At 44.1% G+C, this 24,322-nt stretch overlaps 1 protein-coding gene across 1 annotated transcript; it reads left to right on the top strand.

Annotated features, from left to right (window-relative positions):
- The first annotated feature begins 233 nt into the window (after window positions 1-233).
- On the top strand, window positions 234-20,766 carry LOC146178907 (sodium-coupled monocarboxylate transporter 1-like). Its single transcript, XM_084580066.1, has 12 exons — window positions 234-253; window positions 742-882; window positions 4,429-4,558; window positions 10,936-11,024; window positions 14,491-14,600; window positions 14,676-14,743; window positions 15,927-16,013; window positions 16,430-16,605; window positions 16,834-16,839; window positions 17,507-17,610; window positions 19,788-19,888; window positions 20,596-20,766. Exons 1-12 carry the CDS (start codon window positions 234-236, stop codon window positions 20,680-20,682), a joined length of 1,119 nt encoding a protein of 372 aa, XP_084436192.1. The 3' UTR covers window positions 20,683-20,766.
- Window positions 20,767-24,322: the final 3,556 nt, after the last annotated feature.

Genomic DNA, 24,322 nt, shown 5'->3' with positions numbered 1-24,322 from the left:
GTTAGTTCCTGGGGTATGGCACGCCGTTCAAGTGAATCGTCTAACGGGCTCAACCAATGGAAGACCATGGTGCGAGAAACTGGCCCCCTTCATATAACCTAAGATTCCTTTTAGAGTAAAAGTGTAGTTACTCGTAAGTATCCACACGAGCGCAAGCATGCAGCTACCAAGAAAACGAGAGCAGTTTTATTAGAAACCTAACTGATAAACCTGCATATGTTTCGTATGTAGGTATGGCTGTCATCGAGTGGATGTTAGTATTTATTTCTGTTTTTACAAATCTGCTCCGCCTTAGGGGATTGCGATACACCTTTTACAAGAGGCACTAGGTGCGATTTTTTTGTGAACCGGCTTCGCGTTAGAACTGCGGCTTGTATGTGCAAGAGCCTGCCATTTCTTGTTGTGGGATCGACAAGCGGGCGAATGTAAGTAGAGGGCAGTGGAAAGCGCGACAAACTGCCTGCTTAACGCATGCGATAGCAGGCTGCAGTGAGCTCATTGAACTGCATGTCCATGAGCATATCAGAACGCACTCGAATTTGCCCACAATGCAGCAAGCAAGCTGTAGTGACTTGGAATGCCTAATGGTTCAGGTATCTTACTGTGTTCGCTCCAACGCTTGGTCGCCCGCGGCTAAAGCTCTGACTCCAAACTCAGTTCAGCATTGCTGAACGCCTGTATTTTACCCCAATTCCTCGGATTTTGCGACAGAGTTGCACGTTATGCGTTTGTGCGTTTCAGTACGGCCTTCGACGTTACCACGGACGAAACTGTTTGGGCGGTACTGATAGCGTCTTCGCCTACGTTTTTCAACCGTGTATGCTTGGACCAGGGCACCGCTCAGAGGTACCTTGCTTCTGGGACACTAAGACTAGCCAAAAGGTGAGCACGTATTTTAAGGTCTAGTTCATTTATATGAAGCTATTTTCTACGCTAACAATAAACACTGAAGTGCGAAAGGCATTCTGCTCTCAGGCGTGCTACACTTTTAAGAATGCTACCCAAATGTTTGTTGAAGAGAGCAGCGGACACTACTGATAGAGAGAGGAACGGCTGGACAAACGATGATTCCAGACTGCCGAGCGTAATAGACGGAACATAACCGCCGATATGGGGCTTATGGAAGAGTGCAGTCAACGGGAACCCACAGAACAGAATCCGACTCTCATTGCTAAATATACGTGACCACAACAGGCTCAGCCAGGGAAGCGTACCTCCCACTACGTATATACTGGTATAGCAGAGCTAAGCCACATGCCATTGCTTTTCTCCTACAATAACGGCCGGGGGGGCTGGTTGGTGCATGATGGAATAGAACGGCGGCGCAACACGGAAATGGACACAGACAAGAAAGGGACACCACAAGCGCTTGTGGGGTCCCTTTCTTGTCTGTGTCCGTTTCCGTGTTGCGCCGCCATTCAATTCCATTTTTCTCCCATCTTCCGTGTTGTCTTATTTCTTCATTATATTTCTGGCTTCCTGGGACAGTGAGCAATATATTCTGCCTATTAGTCTACCGTGGCCCTTCTGCATAGAGTTATAGCAGTTGTGCAAGGTTGGTGTGTCGAACGCATTCCCATGCGGGGCTCCATAGTGAATGCTTGTCGGATGTCAGAAAGCAAATATAATGGTATCGGCAAGGAAAAATCTTCCTTTGGTTGGTCCTCAAGAAGAGGTCGCACAAAAATGAAGAAATGAATGCCAGGTACACATGAGCTTACCCAAAATATTTCTTATTAATGCGAGAGCATTAATAGGCTATTTTGGTGAGACCAAACCATAGACGCAAAATGCGGACGCAAAAACGTGAAACCACGACTATGTATGCGAACGTTAGTGCGGTTGTGGTGGTGGTGGTGATGTAAACATTATTAGCCTATACAAGGAACTGGAGGTACGCTTGTATCAGCACAAAGGGAGTGGTCCTTACAACTACTAGGCGGAAGGTTTCCACAGAAGTGTGATAGATACTGCGCCTATAATTACCTGTAAATCAATTACTAATGGCAAAGCCTTAGCAGGCTGTAAATAAAAAATAGCGATAGTTTGCAATAATGGTAATAATAATAATTATAATGGTAGTGGTAACTGAAAATATTGTTTAAATATCAACACACAACAATAAAAAATAAAAATGAGAAAGAATAAAAGTTTAATATAAGAAAATATAAATAAAACAACAGAAAATAAAAACATAAAAAAAGTAAGAAACAAAGTAAAAAATACATAAACGCTGCGAAGCGCTAATGCTTTCACATTCTCCCAATGTAGTTCTGGAGAAACCATTAAGATTGTCATCCACTGCTTGACTGATGAACCAATAGCAAACATCGCAGCTTTCATCATCGCTAAAACCATCACAAAATGTTCCCAAGAATTATAGCTTTAAGAAAACTAGAGCTAGACTCCTGGTAGAAAATGAAACAAAACAACAATCTCTGCACCCTCTTGGCGAACTGGGCGTTAAAGGGGTTCAAATAAAGGATGACTATACACATTATGCCTGCAGGTGACTCCTCATCACATGCTATAGTGTATATGCCTTTGCTTATATTTGACCTACACTGCACTTTCTACTTGTCGGTCAACTCTTTGATTTCCTCTACCGCTTCCTTACTATCCCATCATTTTCGCCGGTGCAGTTCAGGTGCTTAAGGTATTAGCAGATACCGGGGCTGGCCAACATTTTTTCCTTCTGTTTTTGATGCTTATTTAATAAATAGCCACTTTCTACTAGTACTACAAGTTTAACTAGTCGTCAGACGCCAATTCTGAGGAGGAATCGTAAAAATTTGCTGAGAGAAAGTTTTGCATCCACGGTTGGCGCCACCAAAATAAACTAATAATTCTTTCGTGTTAATAATGATCTGACATTCAATAAAGCAAGTCTACTTGGCTGCATCAATACAGCATATCTAAATTACTAAGTACACCTATATGTGTCAGATTTAAGGCGATGCCTAAATGTCAGCGCATCTTGGTCTGCTAGGGCAAACCTATATAATTGTCACATGCGAAGGAGGCGAACGTGCAGATTAGAGGAGCAGACAGCCAAATGTGTCAATATCGGCAGCGCTCACTGAGCGTACAACAGGTTGCGCCCAATAATTAAAAAATGGAAAAGAACTAATCAGTCTTTTCCTACCTATCATAACTTAAGGCTATAATGCGATTTTTCTTTAAGGAAAGGGCGCATTACCTGAAGAGGAAATCTCAATCGTCTTGACTTTCAGTTTGCACTCAATTCAATCTATTGCATCTAGTTTCGGCGTCCAGGTCCTGAGCTTGTTCACAGAAAGTAGAGGCATAGCCCACTGGCCTGAAAATGTTGTGGGAAGGTCAAGTGATTTCCGCCTGAAGCACTCTTTCGCCATCTTCGCTAGCGACCTCCTCGGTTATACAGGCACTCAGAGAGCCCCGCTGTACTGGACCTGTCCCTTTCTCTCACTAAAATGGTCACAGCTGTTCCAATTGACTCTGCTGCTTTAGCAGAGTGTGGCACAGCTTCATAGCCGAAAAAGATACACGTGATTAACCTTGCAAAGACTGCATGCAACTTGAACATCGTTAACTAATTAGAAAATTGACAGTCTTCATCGGATAGTAGGTAAATAATAAATAACACTTGGTGAGGCTAATTCCGAGAAAACAAAAATCATGTCAGCATTAGGAACATTTCTAAAGAGTAACTTTATGGCTTCTCATAATTGGACAGACACAATTTTTGTGTGGACAAATAAAGGCAAACTCACGTGCAAAAAATGTGGTTATGAACTCACTGTAGATGGCTCATGGGGAACACTTAATACGAAAAAGATATTCTTCTACATTTTGAGTTAACATATTCCTTTTCATGCACAAAGTATTTTAGGTGAAAATGGATTTGTTGACTCGTCGTGTTTTTGTGCTTTTTAAGTAAAGCGAATTTCTGGAAATAATTGTGTAAATAAATAAATTGTGCTGTGTTGGCGAAAAATATTATACCTCATGCTTGATGTAGGTTAATTTAACATTAGATGGCAATCCGTCATTAAAATAACCCAACACATGCACGCTGATTTTATTATGGCCGAGTGCGTAATGGTTACGCAGTGCGTGGCACTGTTTTTTGGATGCGACTGTTGTACAGATTTCGAACTCTCTTCATATACAGTACTCAAATGATTTCACCTGAAATATATTATATTTTAGTAAAATATCGCTTGATATCTCTAATAAACTCAGCATAAATGCGAGAGAGGAACATTGGTTCTCAAGTGTTGGATCAAAGGCAACAGGTGAAAGTCGGAAAAAATTAGCAAACCTCAATACTAGATGAAGTAAAGGAGATTCGGATGCATTAGGCTTTCACTGCAAACAAATTATAAGTGCACATTAACAAATTCAACTCTCTTTCGAATTCACAAGGGCTGAATGCTTTGCTTTCAGGACCGTCATAATTGGCACTCTCTTTGCCTGCGTGTACTACGCCCTTCTGGGTGGTGCAGGCGCCGCCCTTACTTCCAGGTATCGAGGCTGCGACCCATTCCTTTCTGGATCAATTAAGAGCTTCGACCAGGTGAGGCAAACTGTGTTCTTCGTTGGCGCAAGCATTTACGAAACAGATGCTAATAATACTGCCTGTGCGGAAGTGTATTAAGGCAAACGCCGTTAATGACTCATGCTGTCGTGGACAAAATGTGTCCCGCTTTTGCGGTGGCTCTAATTGTCCGAGGCTAGATGACGCCATAGAAGTCTCGACCAGTCACAGAGCACCACCACAGTATGCGCAAACGCGTGCCTTAGATGGTCATACGTCAGTCAATGGGCAATTATAAATTACATAGTAAATAATAAAATAATTACTAATTATTGACTAATTAAGTAATTTTTTTTACCTGATGATGAATAATTATTTAATGGCCGAATATTAAATAATTATTATTTGCTGAATATTACCAGTTGCGTAGCGTAGTGCAGCACTGAGGCTTTCGCCTTTCACTACTTTAGTCGCTAAAGTCCCTCGCAATTTTGTATTTAAAAAACAGCCGTCTGTAGGCTGTTCTATATAACATGGCACAACTTGCTGCCGTCGTTTATTAGAGAGAGCAATTATCAATCGCAAAAAATTATGGCCATAAATTTTCAATTTTTTTTATTTTCGTATAGTTTGCCACAAGGCATAAGTTGAGAAATGCTTTAAACCTCCTTTTTAGCAATAGCTATGTAGTTACGAGGCCTTTTAGGCCTAAGGGTATAATGCGTTCCCTTTAATACGTGGGCGAAATAAACTGATTTCTCCTTATCCACCTCGCCGGTATGAGCAAGAATAGCTGAGTCATGCACGATATGGGTTCCCAGCTGATACATTACCACTCTGCAGCCTCAGATACTTTCGTACGAGAACTATATGGTCGTATATATACAGTGCAACTTCTAGAGCTCCCCTCAGAGCTTTGGAGTGCCATTTTCCTTGCTTGGTATAAGGTAGTTGCAGCAGTACAAATATTTCGCTAAAACGAAATTAGTACAAAAGGGTTGTAGGACGGATAGATGATGAGAACGGGTGGTCGATCTTCCATAGCCTACGAAGATCTGGCCTTCACTGCAGCCTTGGCTCTGATTACTGACATGAGCTCTGTTTTCGATAAAACTTGTCTCACCCTAGGTGGGAGGATGGATAGACTTAGAGAATCGGTGGTCGGTCTTCCGTAGTCCATGAGCGCGCTAGCCTTCACCGCCGCCTTGGCTACGTTAAGAACAATGAGCTCTATATTTGGTAATCATCATCAGCTAGACTATACTCACTGCAAGGCGAAGGCCTCTCCCATAGCCCTCCAATTAACCAGGTCCTGTGCTAGATGCAGTCACTTGAACCCTGCGAACGTCTTAACCTCATTCGCCCACCTAACTTTCTGCTACGCTTTCCTTTCCATTCGGATCCAATTGGTTACCCTAAGCGGCCATCAGGTGTCCTCTCTACACATTACATGTTCTGCCCATGCACATTTCTTCTTGATTTCCACTAGAATCTCAATAACTCGAGTTATTTCTCTGATTCACTCTCCACGCTTCCCATCTCTTAATGTTACCCCTACCATTTTTCGTTCCATAGCCCTCTCGTTGTGCTCAACTTAAGTAGAACCATTTTCGTTAGCCTCCACACTTGAGCCCCATACTTGAGTACAGGTAAGATGCATTTGTTGCATACTTTCCTCTTGAGCGATACCGGTAGGCTGCTAGTTATTAACTTCGAATACAAGCGAAATGCCCTCCCTCCCGATCCGACGTTATTATCTTAGTTATTTAACTTTCATGGTCTGGATCTGCGGTTACTACCTGTCCTAAGTAGTCATATTCACCTACCCCTTCCAGTGTTCACTTCCCCTTCCAAAACTTACCGCACCTCATCTCGTCGCATTGTGGCAGCTCAAGTTGTGTACTGGTAACTATAAGCGATAAAATTTTCTGGGTGTGATTTCGCGTGCTTTGGTCGATTCAGTGAATGATAGAATGTTGTGTTGGGGCTTGGAAGTTTGCGTGATGCCGTCACAGCAGCAGCCGCCTTTCCATTCGCCACGCAGCTTTTGTATAATTTCAAGAATTTTGTATAATTTCATTCTCTTCTATCTTTCTTTTAAACTCCTCATTCCCGTTCCCCAGTGCGGGGTTCCCCAGTTAACCGGAAGCTTTCCTGGTTAACTTCTCTGCCTTCTCTCTCTTTCTCTCTCTCTCAAGAAGTGCATAGTTTAGCTCATGTCATGAGAGTATTAGCCGTGATTCACATGTGAGGTTTGGATGGGGTTTTGAATGCGCTCGTGACCTGAAGTACGATCATGTGACAATTTACAAGCGTAGCGAGAATATTTAGTTATCATGCTGCCATCCCGCAATGACATATGTGTTTAATCGCAGAACAGATGCGCAGAATATTGCGGTTTAACGTACTCTTTTCCTTCATCGCTCATTCAGGGATGTTTACTGAAATTTATGAAAAATAGTTTAGCACTGTGGTTTATGCGTCATGGGAACACTTTTTTGTTATTATTTCCCTTTGCTCAGAGACCCCTAGCTGGTTTTGCTGAAAAAGTTGTACTCCAAATTCTGAATGCCGCCATTATTGTGCGAGCTTTCTTGTAGCTTATTACGCCGTATCACGACGATTCGGCTCGAAATGTAGAAATGGTAGCAAACGCAATCTTTGCAAAAACATTGATATAGCTGAAGTACATACATACACCGCCCCGACTTGAGTATCGTCGGACGATACAATCTCCACCATGGGTGCACTGCGCCAGCGTAGTTTACGCCTGTCGCCTGGATGGCGCGTGAGCAGAAGTTTTTCCCATGCGCACATAACGGCTATGAAAACCAAGATACGAAAAGCGCAATTTATTGGGTTACCTCTATTCATTGCCAATGACAAGCATAGAGTGAAACGTCTATGCGACCTTAAGCCATTCCTTCAATGTCAAACCAAAAAAATGAGAGGTCTCTAAGATGACTCTCAAGGAGAACGGCGAAAGACATTTCATCTCCTACCACTTGCCTCTCATCGTCAGCTTCGTATTGGCGTTCGTTGCAGTACTACATATAATTATAATTGGTTTACAGGAAAGGAAAGGGGCTGCATTTGTCACACTTTCTCCGGAAAGTAGGAGTTTGGACGGTACACCATCGTTCCTGTCGCGTGGCGTTCCTTGGCGCGCGCTCAAGACTGGGATTTCAGATGGCAGGAATGCTAGACAAGGAGTACACACCTCGCGGAATCTCGCGCACAGTTTCAACGCCTCCTAATAAGAGGCTTAGATAGATCTCGCGCACAGATCTCGTACATAAATCTCGCGCACGGGATTTCGTTCATTGGGCCTACAAAAGCTTTGGCCTTGGATGGCTGGACTAAACTTTAATGTCCAACAGATAAGGTGATCTACCCACCCCCCGACACGCAGGTCAAGGGGCGGGTGCCGCCGCCTCAAAGGCAGGCCGGGAGGTCTTGGGTCCCAGCAGCTTCTTCAGCCAGTTGGACGAGTAGGAGCTGGAGCTCAGGGTCCGAGCTGCGCAGCAGGGTCTCCCAGGTGTCTCTACAGCCTATATTGTTCGCCCTCCTGGGAGAATACGGGCATTCCCATATTATGTGGTCGAGGGTCCCTCTCGCCCCACAAAGATTGCACTTGTCACTCCTAGCCTCAGGGAACATGTGGTTCGCCATAAAAAAACGCCTAACAACTATGACGGTCATAATAGCAGCTGAAATATTATATCGTTGGATAATTTATGTTGAATATAATTCAAGGTCACTTTTAAAAATCGTATTTATTGCAGTTGATGAATAATGCGCAATTCAAAATTAAATTTATGCCGCAAAATTAGGTTAAATTGTAAAACTCTATACAAGTAGCATCCAAAATAAGATATTTAACCACGCGAAAGCTATGTAAAAACGGGTTAACTTTCGTCTAACTGCGTTAAATTATGGTTGGTTGGTTGGTGGGGTTTAACGTCCCAAAGCAACTCAGGCTATGAGAGACGCCGTAGTGGAGGACTCCGGAAATTTCGACCACCTGGGGTTCTTTAACGTGCACTGACATCGCACAGCACACGGGCGCCTTGCTTTTCGCCTCCATCGAAAAGCTGCGTTATGATTAAACCGCTGCCGTTTTTAGCAGCTCTCTTCATTTTTTCTGTAAGTGATACTACTGCTTTCGGAGCGTTGTAGGAAGAAGTAATGTTTTTAGGTAAAAACGGCATTCTAACTTAACCTCGACTCAGCTCCTTTATGTTTGGTATCTAGTTTATTTCCTTGATGCCTCAGAGCGATTTCGCATTTTGGCAGAATTAGAAAGAATTAACGCTGAAGCTACGTTGTTGTCTCCTAACTGACGACTTTCTGCATATAAGTACCCACACCTTTAGGATCCGGTGCTACCACTCGACGATGCCTGATTTTTTGACGTCAAACGTGGTGTATCGCGCCATTCAGGGTGCAGCTTGACGCAGCCTACTGTTTGGCTGGCTGTGTGACGTCATTCACTAGTACAGACGTCTCATACCTTGTGACGACGCCATGGACTTATGCCGTCACATTATCCCTGACTTATGATTTAAGACTATGGCAATGTGTCGGGGACGTCATCAAACCGCTTACGGAGGCTTCTTGACACATTCGCTCATTTTATTCTTTTATACGTTATTCAAAGTGCTTTCTTAATATTTCGAAAATGTCTAACTATACAACTTGTAGGACTTGTGAGCAGGCCATTTGTCGATGAATAGCGTTTATGGTCGATAGCAAGTGGGTATATAAAGCAAAAGGAGCGTGGCGTCAAAGGTCACGATCATGACCATCATGAAGTCACTCTGGCTCAACGCTGCTACATCTTTCTTTTCTTCAGCAATTAGTTCAACGCCTCTTGGGCAGCGGGTATATACCTACAGGGCTTGTGCCATTGCTTTGAAGTAGCTCTGGGATAGGTTGGTTGAAAGTCTGGGGCAGATTCTGGTGGATTTTCTGGCGGTGGGACACCATCGCATAGGTGTACCTGCTTCCGACAACCGTCTTCCGTCTGCATGCACCTCTCACCAAACTTTCCTTTCTTTCTTTTAATCTCGCCCGGCGTTTGCGGCGACGACTGGCATAATTGGGCGAAGTGGTTAAGGCTGCCGCATTTCTTTCAAGTTTTCCCGTTCGCGTGGCATATTTCGTTGCGGTGTGTCTGATGGACGTATCTATTGCAGACGATTCTTTTAGTTGGTGCTTCGCGAACTCTCGAATCATGGACGGTTCCCACTGCTTCGCTTATCTCTCGGAACGGCTATTTGCCTTGCTCTTGGGTGCAACAAATTTCGAGTTTTGTGACGCGACGGGTTCTCAGCAATCAAACTGCAAATTCTTGTCTCGAATACCCGAAACAATGCGGCTACGCAGCATGCAGCCTTCAAGGGTACCAAGTTCGCAGTTTTTGGCAAGTATATATTGTTCTGTCAGCCGTTCATTCAAGCCAGCATTTTTTTTCTAGATCCGAAACCAAATTTATGAGCGGTTAGGTTTGTTTCATGTTTTTAAAAGTCCTCAGATTTCTTTAACAAGACGTCGACATCGTTGTTGTCTTCTCTCCCTTCAAACTTGATCGCGATGTACGCGTTTCCAACTACTTCACCGATTGTTACTGAGAAAGGGGCTGCCTGTGCATCATTGCCTTGCTTGATCAGCTGCGTTAAAGTACAAAACAACATATTATCACACTTCCTTGTCTGGCATTCAATCGAAGCGTTGCTTGATGTGTCCAAGGGCTTCGACGGTGGAAAAAAGGAGGCTCGCATCGACAGGCCGACTAGGGATCACTTCCACAATGTGAGCAGGCCGGCTGTCAATGAAAAACAACGTATATTGCCAATAATAAAAGACTATATAAAGCAAAAGAAGGATGACATCACAGGTCACGATGCTGAGCAGCTGGTAGTTTGACGTCACTCTGACTCAGCTCTGCTACAGGACGAATGGGAATCGATCAGACATGCGAGGTGATGTAGTCAAGGGTACAAGCGCAATCCCCGGACCGAGAGAATACTTCCTAGTGGATGATAAAATAAAACATTGTGGTGGGAGTGCAGTGCATGCGAAGTTTGCTAGTTAAGGCGGTGCCAGGAAATTCGGAAAGGACGCTAGACGACTGTTTTACCTTTCAGGGGACCCGTGAAGGGTTGTGATGAACGTGGTTGCTCTCTTTCACAACTTTAGCTAAACATTACAAATCACCGCACACCATATACCTAACTTACGAGGCCTATGAAAAATGAGTACATTTTGTAAAAACTGCAATACCTTGTTCGCCATCCAGAACAAGCTGCGTTTGCACTTTCCTCTATTCTCGCTTACGATTTCAATTTTTACCAGAAAATACGTTCATATGCAAAACATTGACCGCCACACCTGGGCGCTTCTTTCTGCGGCAGTTGGTGCCGTTTTACGTTGTGCAAGACTTCCATGGCTTTCCTGGGCTTTCCGGTGCTTTCCTGGCCGGTGTTGTGAGCGCTTCAGTCAGGTAAATCTTATTGTCAACAATTCTTTCCTTCTCAAACTTTAGAATGTACGTAATTTCCTGAATTGAACCTTGAATTGAAATTCCAGGTCACCAACGATTCATCTTTTTTAAGTGCCAGTGCCGGACTTTGTATTCCGTAGTCGTTTCTAAAATAATATCCATCCACGAACAAACAAAGGCCAGATATGCTTTTAATGTTTTAGGGTACTTGTAGTTTCGATTAGACCAACCCCTAAGCTGAACAGCTTGAGTGCTCGGCTGCCAAACCGAAAGAGGCTCTTTTAGGTCGTCCGTGGTGGATGCATTTCGACTGATGTCAGTTATAACACTCGCCCTTCTACATTGCTTATACAGCGCACGGTAAGCAGCTCACGGCCTTCTGAACTTATCCGGTGCTAATACTACAGAGTTCGTAGTAGCCCATGTTTCTCTTTCAAGCGTTACACCGCATACACCATAAACAGACCTCCTTCATGCTTTTACTGGTCATGAATGTTTGCTGTTATGGTGTCGGAGAGTTTCGTACACTATCAGGGGCGCTTGCTGTTTTCACGTGTTACCGAACACATAGAAATAAAGGGAGCCGCACGTAAGTTTGGCATTTGTTTGACGTGTTAGCGCTGTTAGAGTGTTTTAGCAGAGTGCGATCTGCCATCCGTTACCGTTATCTGCCACGGTTCGTAGCATTGTGCGTACTGAAGGGAAACTGCAATAGCATTAATTTTGGAGCAGGATGCAAACCTTCCCAACAAGAAAATACCGACCACTAACTACATCACCCAAACCTGTCTTGATTGCGCAAAATTCCGCGTCCATCTTGAGGAAAATATAATTCGTAAAATGTGATAAAAAAACGGCGATTGTATAATGACATTTAATTTTTCGTATAAATATGAGAGGCACTATTTAGCTCTTTAGAAAGAATAGTATGCCGATGACAAAATTTGCAAGACTGAAACCACAGCGGGCTGTTCGAAAAGAAGTGCAAAGAACTGTGCGAAGCTTGAGACATCTCGAAGAGACAAGAAAGTGGTGCAGAGCACGTGTCGAAGCAGTATGACAATAGAGCGAGCAGTGGAAACGAATGATTGGTTTGTTTGGTTTGGTTTGTTGGGTTTAACGTCCCGAGGAGACTGATGCCGTGAGAGATGCCGTAGTGGAGGGCTACGGAGTAATTTCAACCGCCTGGGTTTCTTTAACGTGCACTGACATCGCACAGCACACGAGCGCCTTGCTTTTCGCCTCCATCGAAAAGCGGCCGCCGAGGCCGGGATTCAATCCCGCGTCCTTGGGCACAGTGGTCGAACGCCAAACCACTGCGCCACCCCAGCGGGGTGGAAAAGAATGAAGAACCTAAATCTGATTCTTGTTATTTTTACTTGCACATGTCTCACAACATGGACCTGTAGGACAAAACCGAACCTGATTTATTGAAATTTGGCCGTCATTCGAATTAGGTTTGTGGCTGGTATATATGATACTAATATGAGCCTTAAATATTATTTTATGAGTAAGTAGCTAGAGCTGCCCAAATGAGTATACTCACTCAAAAACGAGATCAGCACTAGCACTTGCATAAAACTTGAGGATATTCAGTTTAATTTGATTCATTTTTCTTTAGGAATGCGTAGAAAGAGCATAACAGCAACATTGATTACGCGATGGGCACAGAAAATGCCGTGCTACACCGCGAGGTACTAGATGCCATAACCAATCCATAATAAATCAGACTATGGCCAAAACATTGCTTTAAAAATAATTATATTTAGCTATGAAAAGCGACACACGTGGCTCATTAGTGCTCGACGTTATAGTTCAATGCAACATAAATTAAGGGTGACGTATGCACATTCATTGTTTGCGTTGCCGTTTTCTACACCGCTCAAGATTTGGAGAAATTACCCCTTGTGGGTGTTATGGCTATGGCTAGAGGAGGGCTACGAGGTAATTTCGACCACCTGAGGATCTTTGACATCGCACAGCACACAGGGTTCCTGGCCATAAGGGGCTGGGGCTGGTACTCCCCTGATGGGGCTGGGACAGGTGGTTCACCGCCGCTTGCGGCGGGGGCTAGCCTGCCACCGAATTTTTATCTCTTGTAGGCCGTCATTGCACCCGCCACCGTTTCGGTTGTGGATGACGGCTGCTGTTGCGGCGCGCACCTTTCTCTCCCTCTTTCTTCTCTATTTTCTCTTCTGTCTGCACGAGGCAGCGGAGGTGGCTCAGCTACAGAACCAGTAGCAGGCCCGTGCATTTTCTTTTCCTTCTTCCCACAGCCACAACAACATCGCACAGCACACGGACGCCACTTCGTTTCGCCATCATCGAAACGCAGCCGCCGCGGTCGGGTTCGAACCCGGGCACTCCGGCACAGTAGTCGGGCGTCTTACCACTGCACCACCTCGGTGGGGAGCACGTGATCAAGACCGTTGAGAGTGCCATGCTATCCATATAAAGCCGAACGGGCGTCAGAAACGGAACCTTTGCAAATCAAAAACACATTCCGGTATTAGCGGGGATAATGCGGCGCAATTGACCCTCGAAGCAGAAATGCAAAACCGAGTTGTACGTAGCAGCCACTTCCGGCAGACGTTTCCATCTGGTGAGTACGGTTCTGATCTACAACCTAGTACTCTGCTGTCAGTCGCCCGTGTACAAAGTCGCCTACTCCTAAGGTTAACATGCGTGCCCGCAGAAACCTTATTTGGCGTCCCAGTGCCTCCGACCTGGCATCGCATAAGAGCCAATGGTAGGCATTGCGAAGCGCTGTATCCAAGTCCCTATGCATACACATTTTGCTTTAATAAATATCTTTACATAGTACAACGACGCCTAAAAGAGAGCCACCACCTGCCCCAAGTTCACACCGGACGACTCTGTACGTCTTGACAGCCCATGCTTGCTTCTGGTATGGGACCACGCCCAAGCTTCTCTTCAGCCAGAATCACTTGTGCCTGGTTTTTGATGTCCATTTCGAGTATGATTACTCGAGCGTCTGTGTCTGTCACCTCGCAGTATGCAGCTTCCTCATCTAAGCTTCTTCGTGCGTAGTCCAAAAGAGTAAATTCATTCGCAAAGGCTCACGAAATAGGTTACAAATGTGTAAATATGTTCAACTTAAAATGTTGGCGCTTTCCCTTAATCGGGGGACGCTTTGAATACCCCCCCCCCATATATATATAGGCTTGTTTTCAACCTGCGAAAACTGTCAGAATGCCAGCGCGGGCATCACTGTGATGACGTAAGACAGACTTTGAAGCCTCTAAAGCAACTCTTGTTTTTGTGCCAAACATGGCAATAAGATTCATGGCCACTAAAACATTGCAGATGTCTGTATGTACCATATAGCTCAAGGGTAATATAAACAAGCTGGATGACGCGGAACATGAAATTCGTTCGCTTTTCCCGAGCAGATCTCGTGGGAAGTTTTTAGGGAAAAATTTTGTTTTCACTTTTTTATGTGCAGCACCGTATCTTCAATGGTGAACTCTCAGGCCGCTGTTTGGTACTTCGACGTCGTGACGCCCTTCTTTAAGGTTCCTGCCACCCGTGTGGATTGCACCATAAAGGCGCTAGGTGACGTTCCGCAGATATACCCGCGCTGTTTCGCATTGGAAGAACGGAATAATACAACCTTCTTTAAATGAACAGCCTTTGCAGTTGGGCTCGTCATGATGGCTTGCAGCGTGCTGATTCCGTACCTCGGGTCAGTAATGTCGGTAAGGCACCACCATACACATTTTTCTCGTGTTCAGCACGACCGCGTCACGACAAACTGCAACATCTAAATGAATGCACGGTCTGAGGTTTGGAAAGACACAGTAAGAATTTCGCCTTAAAACGAGAGGAAGAAGAGCAAATCTATTCATGCTTAAAGGAAGAAAGCTAGCAAAGATCTAAAGCAGGGAGCGGCGTTGCGTCTTTATTTAATGGATTTCTGTAGGGACGGATATTCACAAATGCTTAACAGATCGAAAACCGCCTCTGCTCTCGAATAGATTATTGCAAAAGCTGATGCAAACATTATATCTGAAACACATTTACTCTGGTCTTCCTAAACACATGACGCTGTTTAAACCCCTTGCTTTCTTTGATGTGAGCAACGCAGCTTTCTGTCTGTGCTCCGGAGCCTACGCAGAAAGCAACTTACCCAAACAATTTCATTTTTGGACGAAGTGGTTCGTAGCATCTGCTTCTGTCCACGCTGTGACTATGATAAAGACTACACTGAATTCATTACGAGCTTTTGACATGACAAAACAGCTCTCTTAAAAAAGTAAAAAATCATAAACCTCTGCACAATTGGTGTTAACTGCCAATATGACTACTTGGGCTTACATCGAGCCCACGTGCGAAATTTACTGCGGACTTATTGCTGGGATCTTAATCAGTGAGTGGCATTCATTTGGCGATATGTAGCACTGTCTTTCGGACAACACATGCCGCCACGTAACGCTCAATATGTATACATCATTAGCTTATAAGCTAATCGCTATTTTGAGGAAAGGACCCCTCGAACACCTCGGCTAGGATTTTCTTGCTCGGAAGCTTTAAACGAAATCTGTTGCTGAACTAAAGCTGGTAGTGTAATAACCGCGACTGTCTTCATACAATCACTACCGAAGGGTAAACTGCTGTAGAAGGTGATTGATCTGCAGATAAACGGACGAGGTGTGCGTCAGGTCACCTGTCTCTTCAGAAATTACACAGATGTAATGACGCTCCTTATTTTTATAACTCAATGACGGCAAAAGACATACCAGCCTCTACAAAGATGTCAGCCTTCCCAGAAAACTTCTCCTACGGAGTTATATGCACTATGTATTCAAGCCCACGTGTGGTTTTGATAGAAGAGTCTAAATATTTTATAACTGCTTGCTCTATGTTTTCATCTTGTCACAGATGTTCATGGCCTTTAATGCGGCCATCACCGGCCCATATGTGGGGCTTCTCGTACTTGGCCTGACCGTCCCTTTCGCCAACAGCAAGGTACGAACAGGAGTAATATGCGGAAAACAGCCCAAAAACAGATTCACCAAGATATATGGTCTTGGTGTACGTTCTTAAAAGCGCTTCATTTTTTTTTGTCGCAAACTGCATATCAAGCACTGAGCTAAAAACAGCTGTAAACATAACTAGAGTGAAGTAACTGCTGTATTCGTACGGAATAAACAACAACACTCTACAAGACCCATGTTAAAGAGTGCCACACGAAGTTTTCAATGCGCAAGTGCTGACCCGATTCACGCAAGTCTCGAGAACGAGCCGAGCGGGCCTCGAAACGAACGTTTTCTCACGATACTGACATCGCAGCGTGTTGTTCTTTGTCGGAGGCTTTACAAGCGTACTATGCAAATTCCCTGGGTACTTAGTTCGCTTCAGACGAACGCTCAACCGCGTCGCAGGGGGCCGGGCTGGTGACGCTTCTCATGGTGACATACCAGCTGGTACACATGTTGTTCAGGATAAATGCCAGAGTCGTCGAAGAAAGGATGCCCGTGAGCTTGGACTACTGCCCAGGAAATGCTACCGCGGTTCCTGCAGGCAGCGCGAGCGCCAACCTCAGTGCTGCCACGCAAACGTAATGTACAAGATGGTGCTTCCATTGAAGGCTTGCCGAGTGTTGTGGTCTCGAGTATTGCTGATCTCTCTGCCGCTGACTCGAAGCTCAAACTTCTTTTTTGCCGTTTCCTCGTGGGCAAAAAATGACAGCAGCGTAGAGCGATAATCTTGTGCATGCTGTGTCATTATCTTTCTGAGCGTCGCTTCGGGCATTACGCAACAGTTCACTCCTGTATCAGTCTTGTAGCATACGGTTGCACCTGCTAATTGAACAGTTTCCCTTCCTATAAATCAATCAATAAGGCAGTGGAGGTGGCTCAGCTACAGAGCCAGTCGCAGGCCCGTGCATTTTCTTTTCTTTCTTCCTACAGCCACAACAACCCGCACAAGAAAAGGGTTATTTTCAAAATTCAAGATCAGATCATCACAGAGAAAAGAGTCGCTGGCAATCCAAAAGTTTTAATGTGTTTTTATAAGCCAGCCATAAAAGATTTTATCTTCTAGAGTGGTGCTAGTTTTTACGCATTACTGTGTAACTTGAACAATATAGGAAGAAGCCTTAGGAATAATCAGGGCAATGATTGTTTAGGTGAGCTAACACGCCGACTTCACATAAGTTCGCAGAACGCAGGATTAGAGCAGCGATGCAATTTTCCAGTTCCCACATTGTTCTTGCAGAGAGTGTAAACTCTGTGAAACTATTGATGCAGTAGAGAAGACACGAGACATGCGCAGCAGGCTTGCAGGAATGAACACTGTAAATGTTTTAGGCAAGTGGTTTGTCATGTACAAAAAGTTCACAGACCTTTTACATTCCGGATATTGTGCGAAATTTCATCCCTAAGGAAACTTTATGCTATCTGCACTGCGCCAAGCAAGCTTGGAGAAAGTGGAATGATATTATTATTTTTGTTCCACAGATCGGCCGATATGTTTCCACTTTTCCGCCTGTCCTCACACTGGAGTAGTTTCTTCAGTACCTGCGCCACGTACTTCGGAGGGCTCGGTGTGAGCCTTCTTTTAGGTATTTTTCATCGTTGTCTGTATGCGCACTTAGTAGTACAACATTCTAATCTTGCTGGCTATTAGGCTTCTCAACTGGCTTATTACACTTATAATTTCAGAAGCTTTAAGCTTCCGGTGTTCGAGATTGACGTGTGACATGACTTTCTTTCCAAATGCATGACATAACGGCACAGCTTCATGGATTTTGTAAGAAAAACAATTTCGTACCACGCACTGATACTAGATAGAATTTCATTGCTTCTGTTTGCTCGAGGTAAGTAGTCACCGAAAGGCAAGAAGAACGTCTCAACACGCGTCGAGAAATATTCTTTATATCTACGTCTTAAAGTAAACAAAAATTGATAAGTAAAGTATGAAAAACCTTGGGTGGCATTTAAGCACCACCTTTAGGCATACTAACTGATAACATGAATGGCTTCAGTCTTCGAATCCTTTTGCGAATCGTACATGTGCTTAGCTAGTTGCTCAATCATCAGTCCCTTATCTGCGCTTCTGCATTCTCACACACATTAATTAGTACGCAGTAGTATAGACCCATTTAAGTAAAAGACCACATAATACAGATATCTATAAAGCTCACTTTAAACATGCCGAACTGAGGTACCTGAGGCGCTTACTTATAGCATGTGTCGCTCACCGCGAAAGAGACCCGGAAGGTTATATTTTCATCTTAGCCTCCAATATCAAAAGAGAAGCAGGGGAATTGGGCCCTCCTGTCATGTCATAAAGTTTCGTAGCGTTACACACAGTGATGTAATGCCGTCTACTGCCAGTCCCTCTAACAAATGGTGTAGTTGTGCAACCGATACGACTTCATGGCTCACTATCACATCACGAAGGTACGTGATGGTAACGACGTTGCCTAAACCTCCAAACCAACTCGCTACATCACGCAAGATTTCTGTTTGAATCCACTTCAGCGTTGAACCATGTTCCTTTAGTTTATACGAGAAACATTTGGCTCAAATTTGTCCTCGATTTGGCGATAATTTTTTCAATATTTCTACTGGACATTTGACCAATCTTTGCCGAAATTGTAGGTTACAAGCAAATATGCAGAGAAGCTTCCATCAGTTATGCAATAAAATGTTTACATAATAGTACGACTGCTGTAGAATGTTTCTTCAGATTCATATTTTTTTTTGCAATTGTGTCCACGGTTAACAGCCCATGGCAACTTCGTTTTCAGAAACAGCTCTACAAACAGAATTTTAGGCCAAGGTGAAAAATGTGGACAAACGATTTTAGCTTTCGCGTTTGTACCTTGTGCAGCATTGGTAACAATTTCGGTACAAATGAATATTTTTATATGTTCTTTAATGAGTCAGAAATAAGAACTTTCAATGTGGAAAATAAATTAGAAGAGATTTTTCTGCACTGGAACGGTCGAGGTGACTGTCGAGTTGTTCTCGCAGCATCTCACGTATTCTGCAATTTTTCTCAGCAAAGTTCCGAGAGAGATTTCTTTTGTATTCTATAAGTGATTTCCTAAATGGAATGTTCGTTCATGCATTTGTCGTTGTCATTTAGTGTTGACTTATACTGTGCATGATGTTAACTGCTGTGCCAACCGCTAGAATGCACAACACGTAAGACCAATTCGGTGTCGCTACTCGTAGGTGTTTTCTACTTGATGGAGATATGAATGTCTATCGTAGAGGCCGAGAAGAAAACGCCGGCGACAGTGTGTGCTGATTTCCTCTCCGATGTACAAAACAATGCCGCGCTTGTCGTCACCGTCATTGCTGAAGACGACGAGTTTATGTAGAACCCTCAAAACAGTGAAGCCGCTCATTATTGCTCAAAAAGCACTCAGCGGTTGTGAAATCTCAGCCGTCATCCAGGATTAGAGATATAGATATCATCTGGAGTTCTTTATTATGCGCTTACATGAAACGTTTTCCCAATGCTAGATGATAAATGACGCTACCTGATGGTCTGAAAGAAAGAAGGGCTTTAAGATGTTCAAAGTAGTGTCTCGCTTTTTCTAAGAATTGCATGATTTATCTCTTGATCAGCTACTATGTCTGTGTGCGTACTAAACGTGGCATGTATTTATCCCTTGTAGGGTCACGAGTAATGCGCTATTCGCTACCATATACCGGCAGAACTGAGACCAAGAGAATAATGGGTTAGTAAATTGGGCATCGAAATGTCTCAAAAACGTCTTCGCAGGTGGCAGCACTCTTCCGGCAGGTAGCAGGCAGAACCTGACGAGTGACCTTCTTTGGCCGCTGTGGCGAAAACTGGGGTTGATGAGAGCCAGTGAAGGAAAGGTAAACCACAAATAACTATTGCTTTCAGTAGCGCAAATCGCTATACAGCGGGGCATCTTAGGGAAGAAAAAGCGTTCATTCCAAGCCACCGTTCAGGCACCCTAAGGCTATGTGCATGGTTTAGTATGTGCAAAACAATTTGCGTTCTTAAGAGCGAACTATCCTAAATAAAACAATACTATGCTAACTGAGGTTTCTGTGGATTCAGAAGCGGCTGTAATATCCGTAAAGGAATGCAGTGATGTTAGCGCGACAGCATAAAACCATACAAGCGGCAGAATTTTCCGTTTACAGAGCTCATAACAAGAAAGTCTTGGGTTACTTTATGCCTGACACAAACATTTGTATCTTCTATGTTTATGGTGGGTTCAGCAACGTGCTAACTTAAACAAATTGATAACGCCTTGAGGCCAAAGGAATGTGGATATTTTAATTCATCTCAGCAGGCATGAGAAGTTTCACGTACTTACCAAGCAATTAAATTCTGTTACGCGACGCCTGGAACTGCGTTTTATCATCTTGTTTGCTAAAGGTAATTTTAATGTAATTTTAACTCTTAATAAAATTGATAATGCGCTAATGCAAGTAAAATAAAGATATGGCTGCACCACAGCTGACAAGCGAATTTTCACCGACATAGATTATTATGGCTTATTTTATTGAAGTTATTAAGGGGTTGCCATAAATATAATTATATTTTTTTTCAGTGCCATCGTGACGACACAACGAGAGACAAGGCAAGCATAATTCACAAGAGTGAGCAAGTCCGACTAACACATGAAACGTCTGTCTGAGAAAAAAAAATAATGCTTATTGTGCTTGATGTAAACATGTCATTTGATGAACGCACACTGTCACACCATTTATTCCGAATAAAAAAAGACACTATTCTAATTTAAAAAAGTAGAAACTGGGCTCTGCCCACCAATGTGCGCGATGAACATTATGTCGCCTTCTCTCCACTGGAACCGCAATTGACATTCATTGAGTGCAAAACATACCAGCCAAACAGTTCACGAGGACTAAAATAGTTGCAGATAATATTCAGTTCCTGTTTTAAAATTTCTATATTTTCTATATTAGATTCGCTAAATCGCGCATCACTGGTCCCAGACTACAAGAAGGAACAATGTTTTGAGAAGAACCCTCAAAGTCACCGAAGCTAACTAAATGGGGCTGTTTTCACGTTCTTGGGTAGCGGCGGCAGTGCTTGCGCCCATCAAGTGGCTTATAATTGCCGGAACCGACAAGCGAGGGGTGAGTGGGATTCATGCCGCCGTGAACGCCACCCTTTTCCCAACAGCAGCCAGCCAGCGGTGCTAGATTGCACACTCGAAGTCTCGCAAAAACCTGATGTCTGAGGAGTATCTTACTTTTTTAATGTTCCGGGTGCGGACAGTAAACAGGAGGAGGAGCAAGTAAAGGCTACGACCCTTACGATATAAAAGCCGTCTCTAACCGGGAAAAGAAAGGCGGCGGGAGAGCACTTTACATGTGAGAAACGGGTTCAAATTCGAAAAAAAGGCTGTTCGGCCGAAGCGGCTCCACTGGGAGCAGAGGAAAACTTCCGTATGCTTCTTAATCCTATCATCATTGTATTACTATATTATGTTTTGTGCACACTTTATTTACTTAATTTCTGTAGGACATGACTGCTCCCCGATTAGGAAACGATTTTGACTAAATCAAGTTATCTGTGCTTTCTGCTCTGCTTTACGGGAAAACGTAATTTTATAGTTTAAATTGCCTATCTTTATGTTCGAAACAACTCCGAAAAACCTCGAATACACATTCCTTGATTCGCTCTGAATTTTTCATACTTATACGCGCTATGCACAAAACAAAACGTGTACAGATACTTAGGGTCACCATAGTCTGAGAATGCGAAAGCAATACTCTTTGTGGCCACTGTGCATTCGCAAATATATTTCAAATAAACTAATACTATCACCGGTATTCACCGTCAACAGCTCGTTCTGGCGTCCGTTTTCCGCCTTCCGTTGATGGTATCTTCGTCATTGGTTCACTTTGCCATTTTGCCTCGGCATCCTTGTTAATGGAACGACCCGTCTCGCTTTTCCCGCGATTGTTTCCGCCTCTTCTGAGGTCATCGACTAAGCCGTTAAATTAGAAATGAGGCCGCTTTATTGGCACTGAACGCTTCTCCTTTCACCCACCTTGGTGAAGTATTGAGGTCTTATGCGTCTCCATGCCGCCGCTATGCCTCTTCGGAGTCGAATTGTTTGGGAGGACTGCCTCATGGAGCCTTGTTTGTAGAAGGTTTACTGTCCATTGCACTCACAGAAATGTATGCAGACGACTAACAAGGAAAAGGGATGGTGTGCTACAGCTGATAGCCTTCTCTCTTCTACACTGGCAACGACCTGCGGTGCGGCGCCCTTCCGCTTCAGCGCGTCAAGAACTGTCTTAATCAATTTCCTCTCCGCTGCACTCCTCTCTCGTGCTAAGCCGCCTCCTGGCTGAATAAGTCATCTTACTGGGGAGAGAAGAATGTTTGCATAATGGGGGGGGGGGGGGGGGAGGAGTAAGGCATTCGCTTCAGAAAAGTGATGTCACCCCACATAAAGTTTTTAGCCCACCCGTAGTGGTTTTCCGCCCCACCTCGGCGGCTGAGTGGTTACTGCTCTCGACTGCTGAGTGCAAGAACGCGGTATCAAACCCCGACCGCGGCGGCTGTTTTTAAAATGCGGGCACAAAGTAAGGCGCCCGTGTACTAAACGATGTTATGAATCGTTATAATACTCAGGTAGTTGAAATTACTCGGTACCTTCAACAACGGCACCCCACATAACCTGAGTCACTTTGGCCCACTAAAGCCGTCTATACTAAATTAAGACAAAATATAATAAAGCACATTGGAAAGTAAAGTACTACAAAAAGGCCGCAGGAGAGCTTATGATTTAGCCTTCACCTAATGTAGTTTCTGCAGGGATCTTTGAATTCTTTAGTGCCAATAGAGTAGAAACATGCGGCGCTGATCATTTTCGCACTTCAAACTCTCAAGCGGCACTGTCACAACACGTCGTCAAGCAAATAAGTGCCGTTGACAACTTCAGCTCAGCTCAACATCATATGTGACTAGCGAGCCTGCAAACCCGGCCCTGTCGCACAGTCTTATAGCGTCACACACTTAGGCGACTAAACAGCACCCGTTCATGCAAAATGAGATTGCACCTACCTGCTCTGCTACATCACGAAACTTCCTGACGCCAGTGCTGTCCAGGCCAACCAGGAATTTTTCTGCCACTAAAACAACAGGAAACCTATCTGGACCTACCATCGCCACCATAAATATATCCATATATCAATTACGGAGTGCAGTACTCTCCTATACACTTCCATTCAATCCGCTCCTGTGGCAGCTGCATAATCCAAGAAATATTTGAGGTCCCTGCGCCGCCCGAATCGGGGCTGTGCGTAAGCAATTGTGCGGAAGGAAAAGACACGGAAGAAATTTCATGTTTGTGACGTCACATTTTTGCTTAACATCACATGGACGTTGGATACCTCGTGACTTCCCTTGGACGTCAAAACCTCGTCCCTTGGCTATTTAAACGTCTCATTGGCTTAATTGGCTTTAATTATTACTAAATAGTCTGCATACACCAAGTGTTTTCTCCAGCGAGATTTTTCAAACTCAATCTTGTGCAGCCATTTGTTTTCTTATCACTTGCGTCACTCGAACGTAATCCTGCTTCTGGTAACACTACATACCCGATGTCTGATTGACGTAATTATCTGTAATTAATTCTCTGCATACACGAAATGTTCCCGAGAAATATTTTTCATCTTCTATCTAGTGCAACTATTCTTTTTCTTATCACTCGTTTCGTTTGAAAGTAATTATGCTAGCAACGTCTGATGACACGACCTTGAATACCCAGAAATTAAACTGGAAATACATGAAAGGGCAGCACTAACAGCCGCCATCCGCTTTTTTAAACCGTGTCATTGAAACTATAACTCCGATTAAAACGGAGCATCGAACCTTATCAACCCCGAAGCCACTCCATTTGGTCTTCCGTGGAGCTCTGGCGGAGGTTTGACGAAGCTTTGAATCCACGATTCTAAAGGTGTATAGAAAAAAAGCCCGTATGGCAAGCGAGATCGAGAAAAGCCGAAGTGACCCTGTGTTCCGTGAGCATACACCGTTGGAAAGTACGCTTCATTGCGTATTTGTTGTTCAGTTTCTCTTTCGAAGCGGCAGGTTTTGCTTTCGGCGAGAAATGTACTGAACCGCAGACGGCGCAAGCATCGTGTTGCGCGCCGAGCGAGGCTAACGGTGCAAGCAGCAACCTTCCTTAGAGATAGGCCTGACATCTCGAATTGCGCCGCTGAATGGAGCCCGGCCGGCTGCACGGTGTTAAGGATTTACCTAATTTCTGGAAATTTAGGTATTCTATGGTAATAAGA

Source organism: Amblyomma maculatum, chromosome 9, assembly GCF_055883805.1.
Source record: "Amblyomma maculatum isolate TAMU_Amacu chromosome 9, ASM5588380v1, whole genome shotgun sequence".
NCBI classification, from domain to species: domain Eukaryota; kingdom Metazoa; phylum Arthropoda; class Arachnida; order Ixodida; family Ixodidae; genus Amblyomma; species Amblyomma maculatum.
Note: the sequence above shows the minus strand (reverse complement) of the source record. Positions and strands in the feature narration are given on the sequence as shown.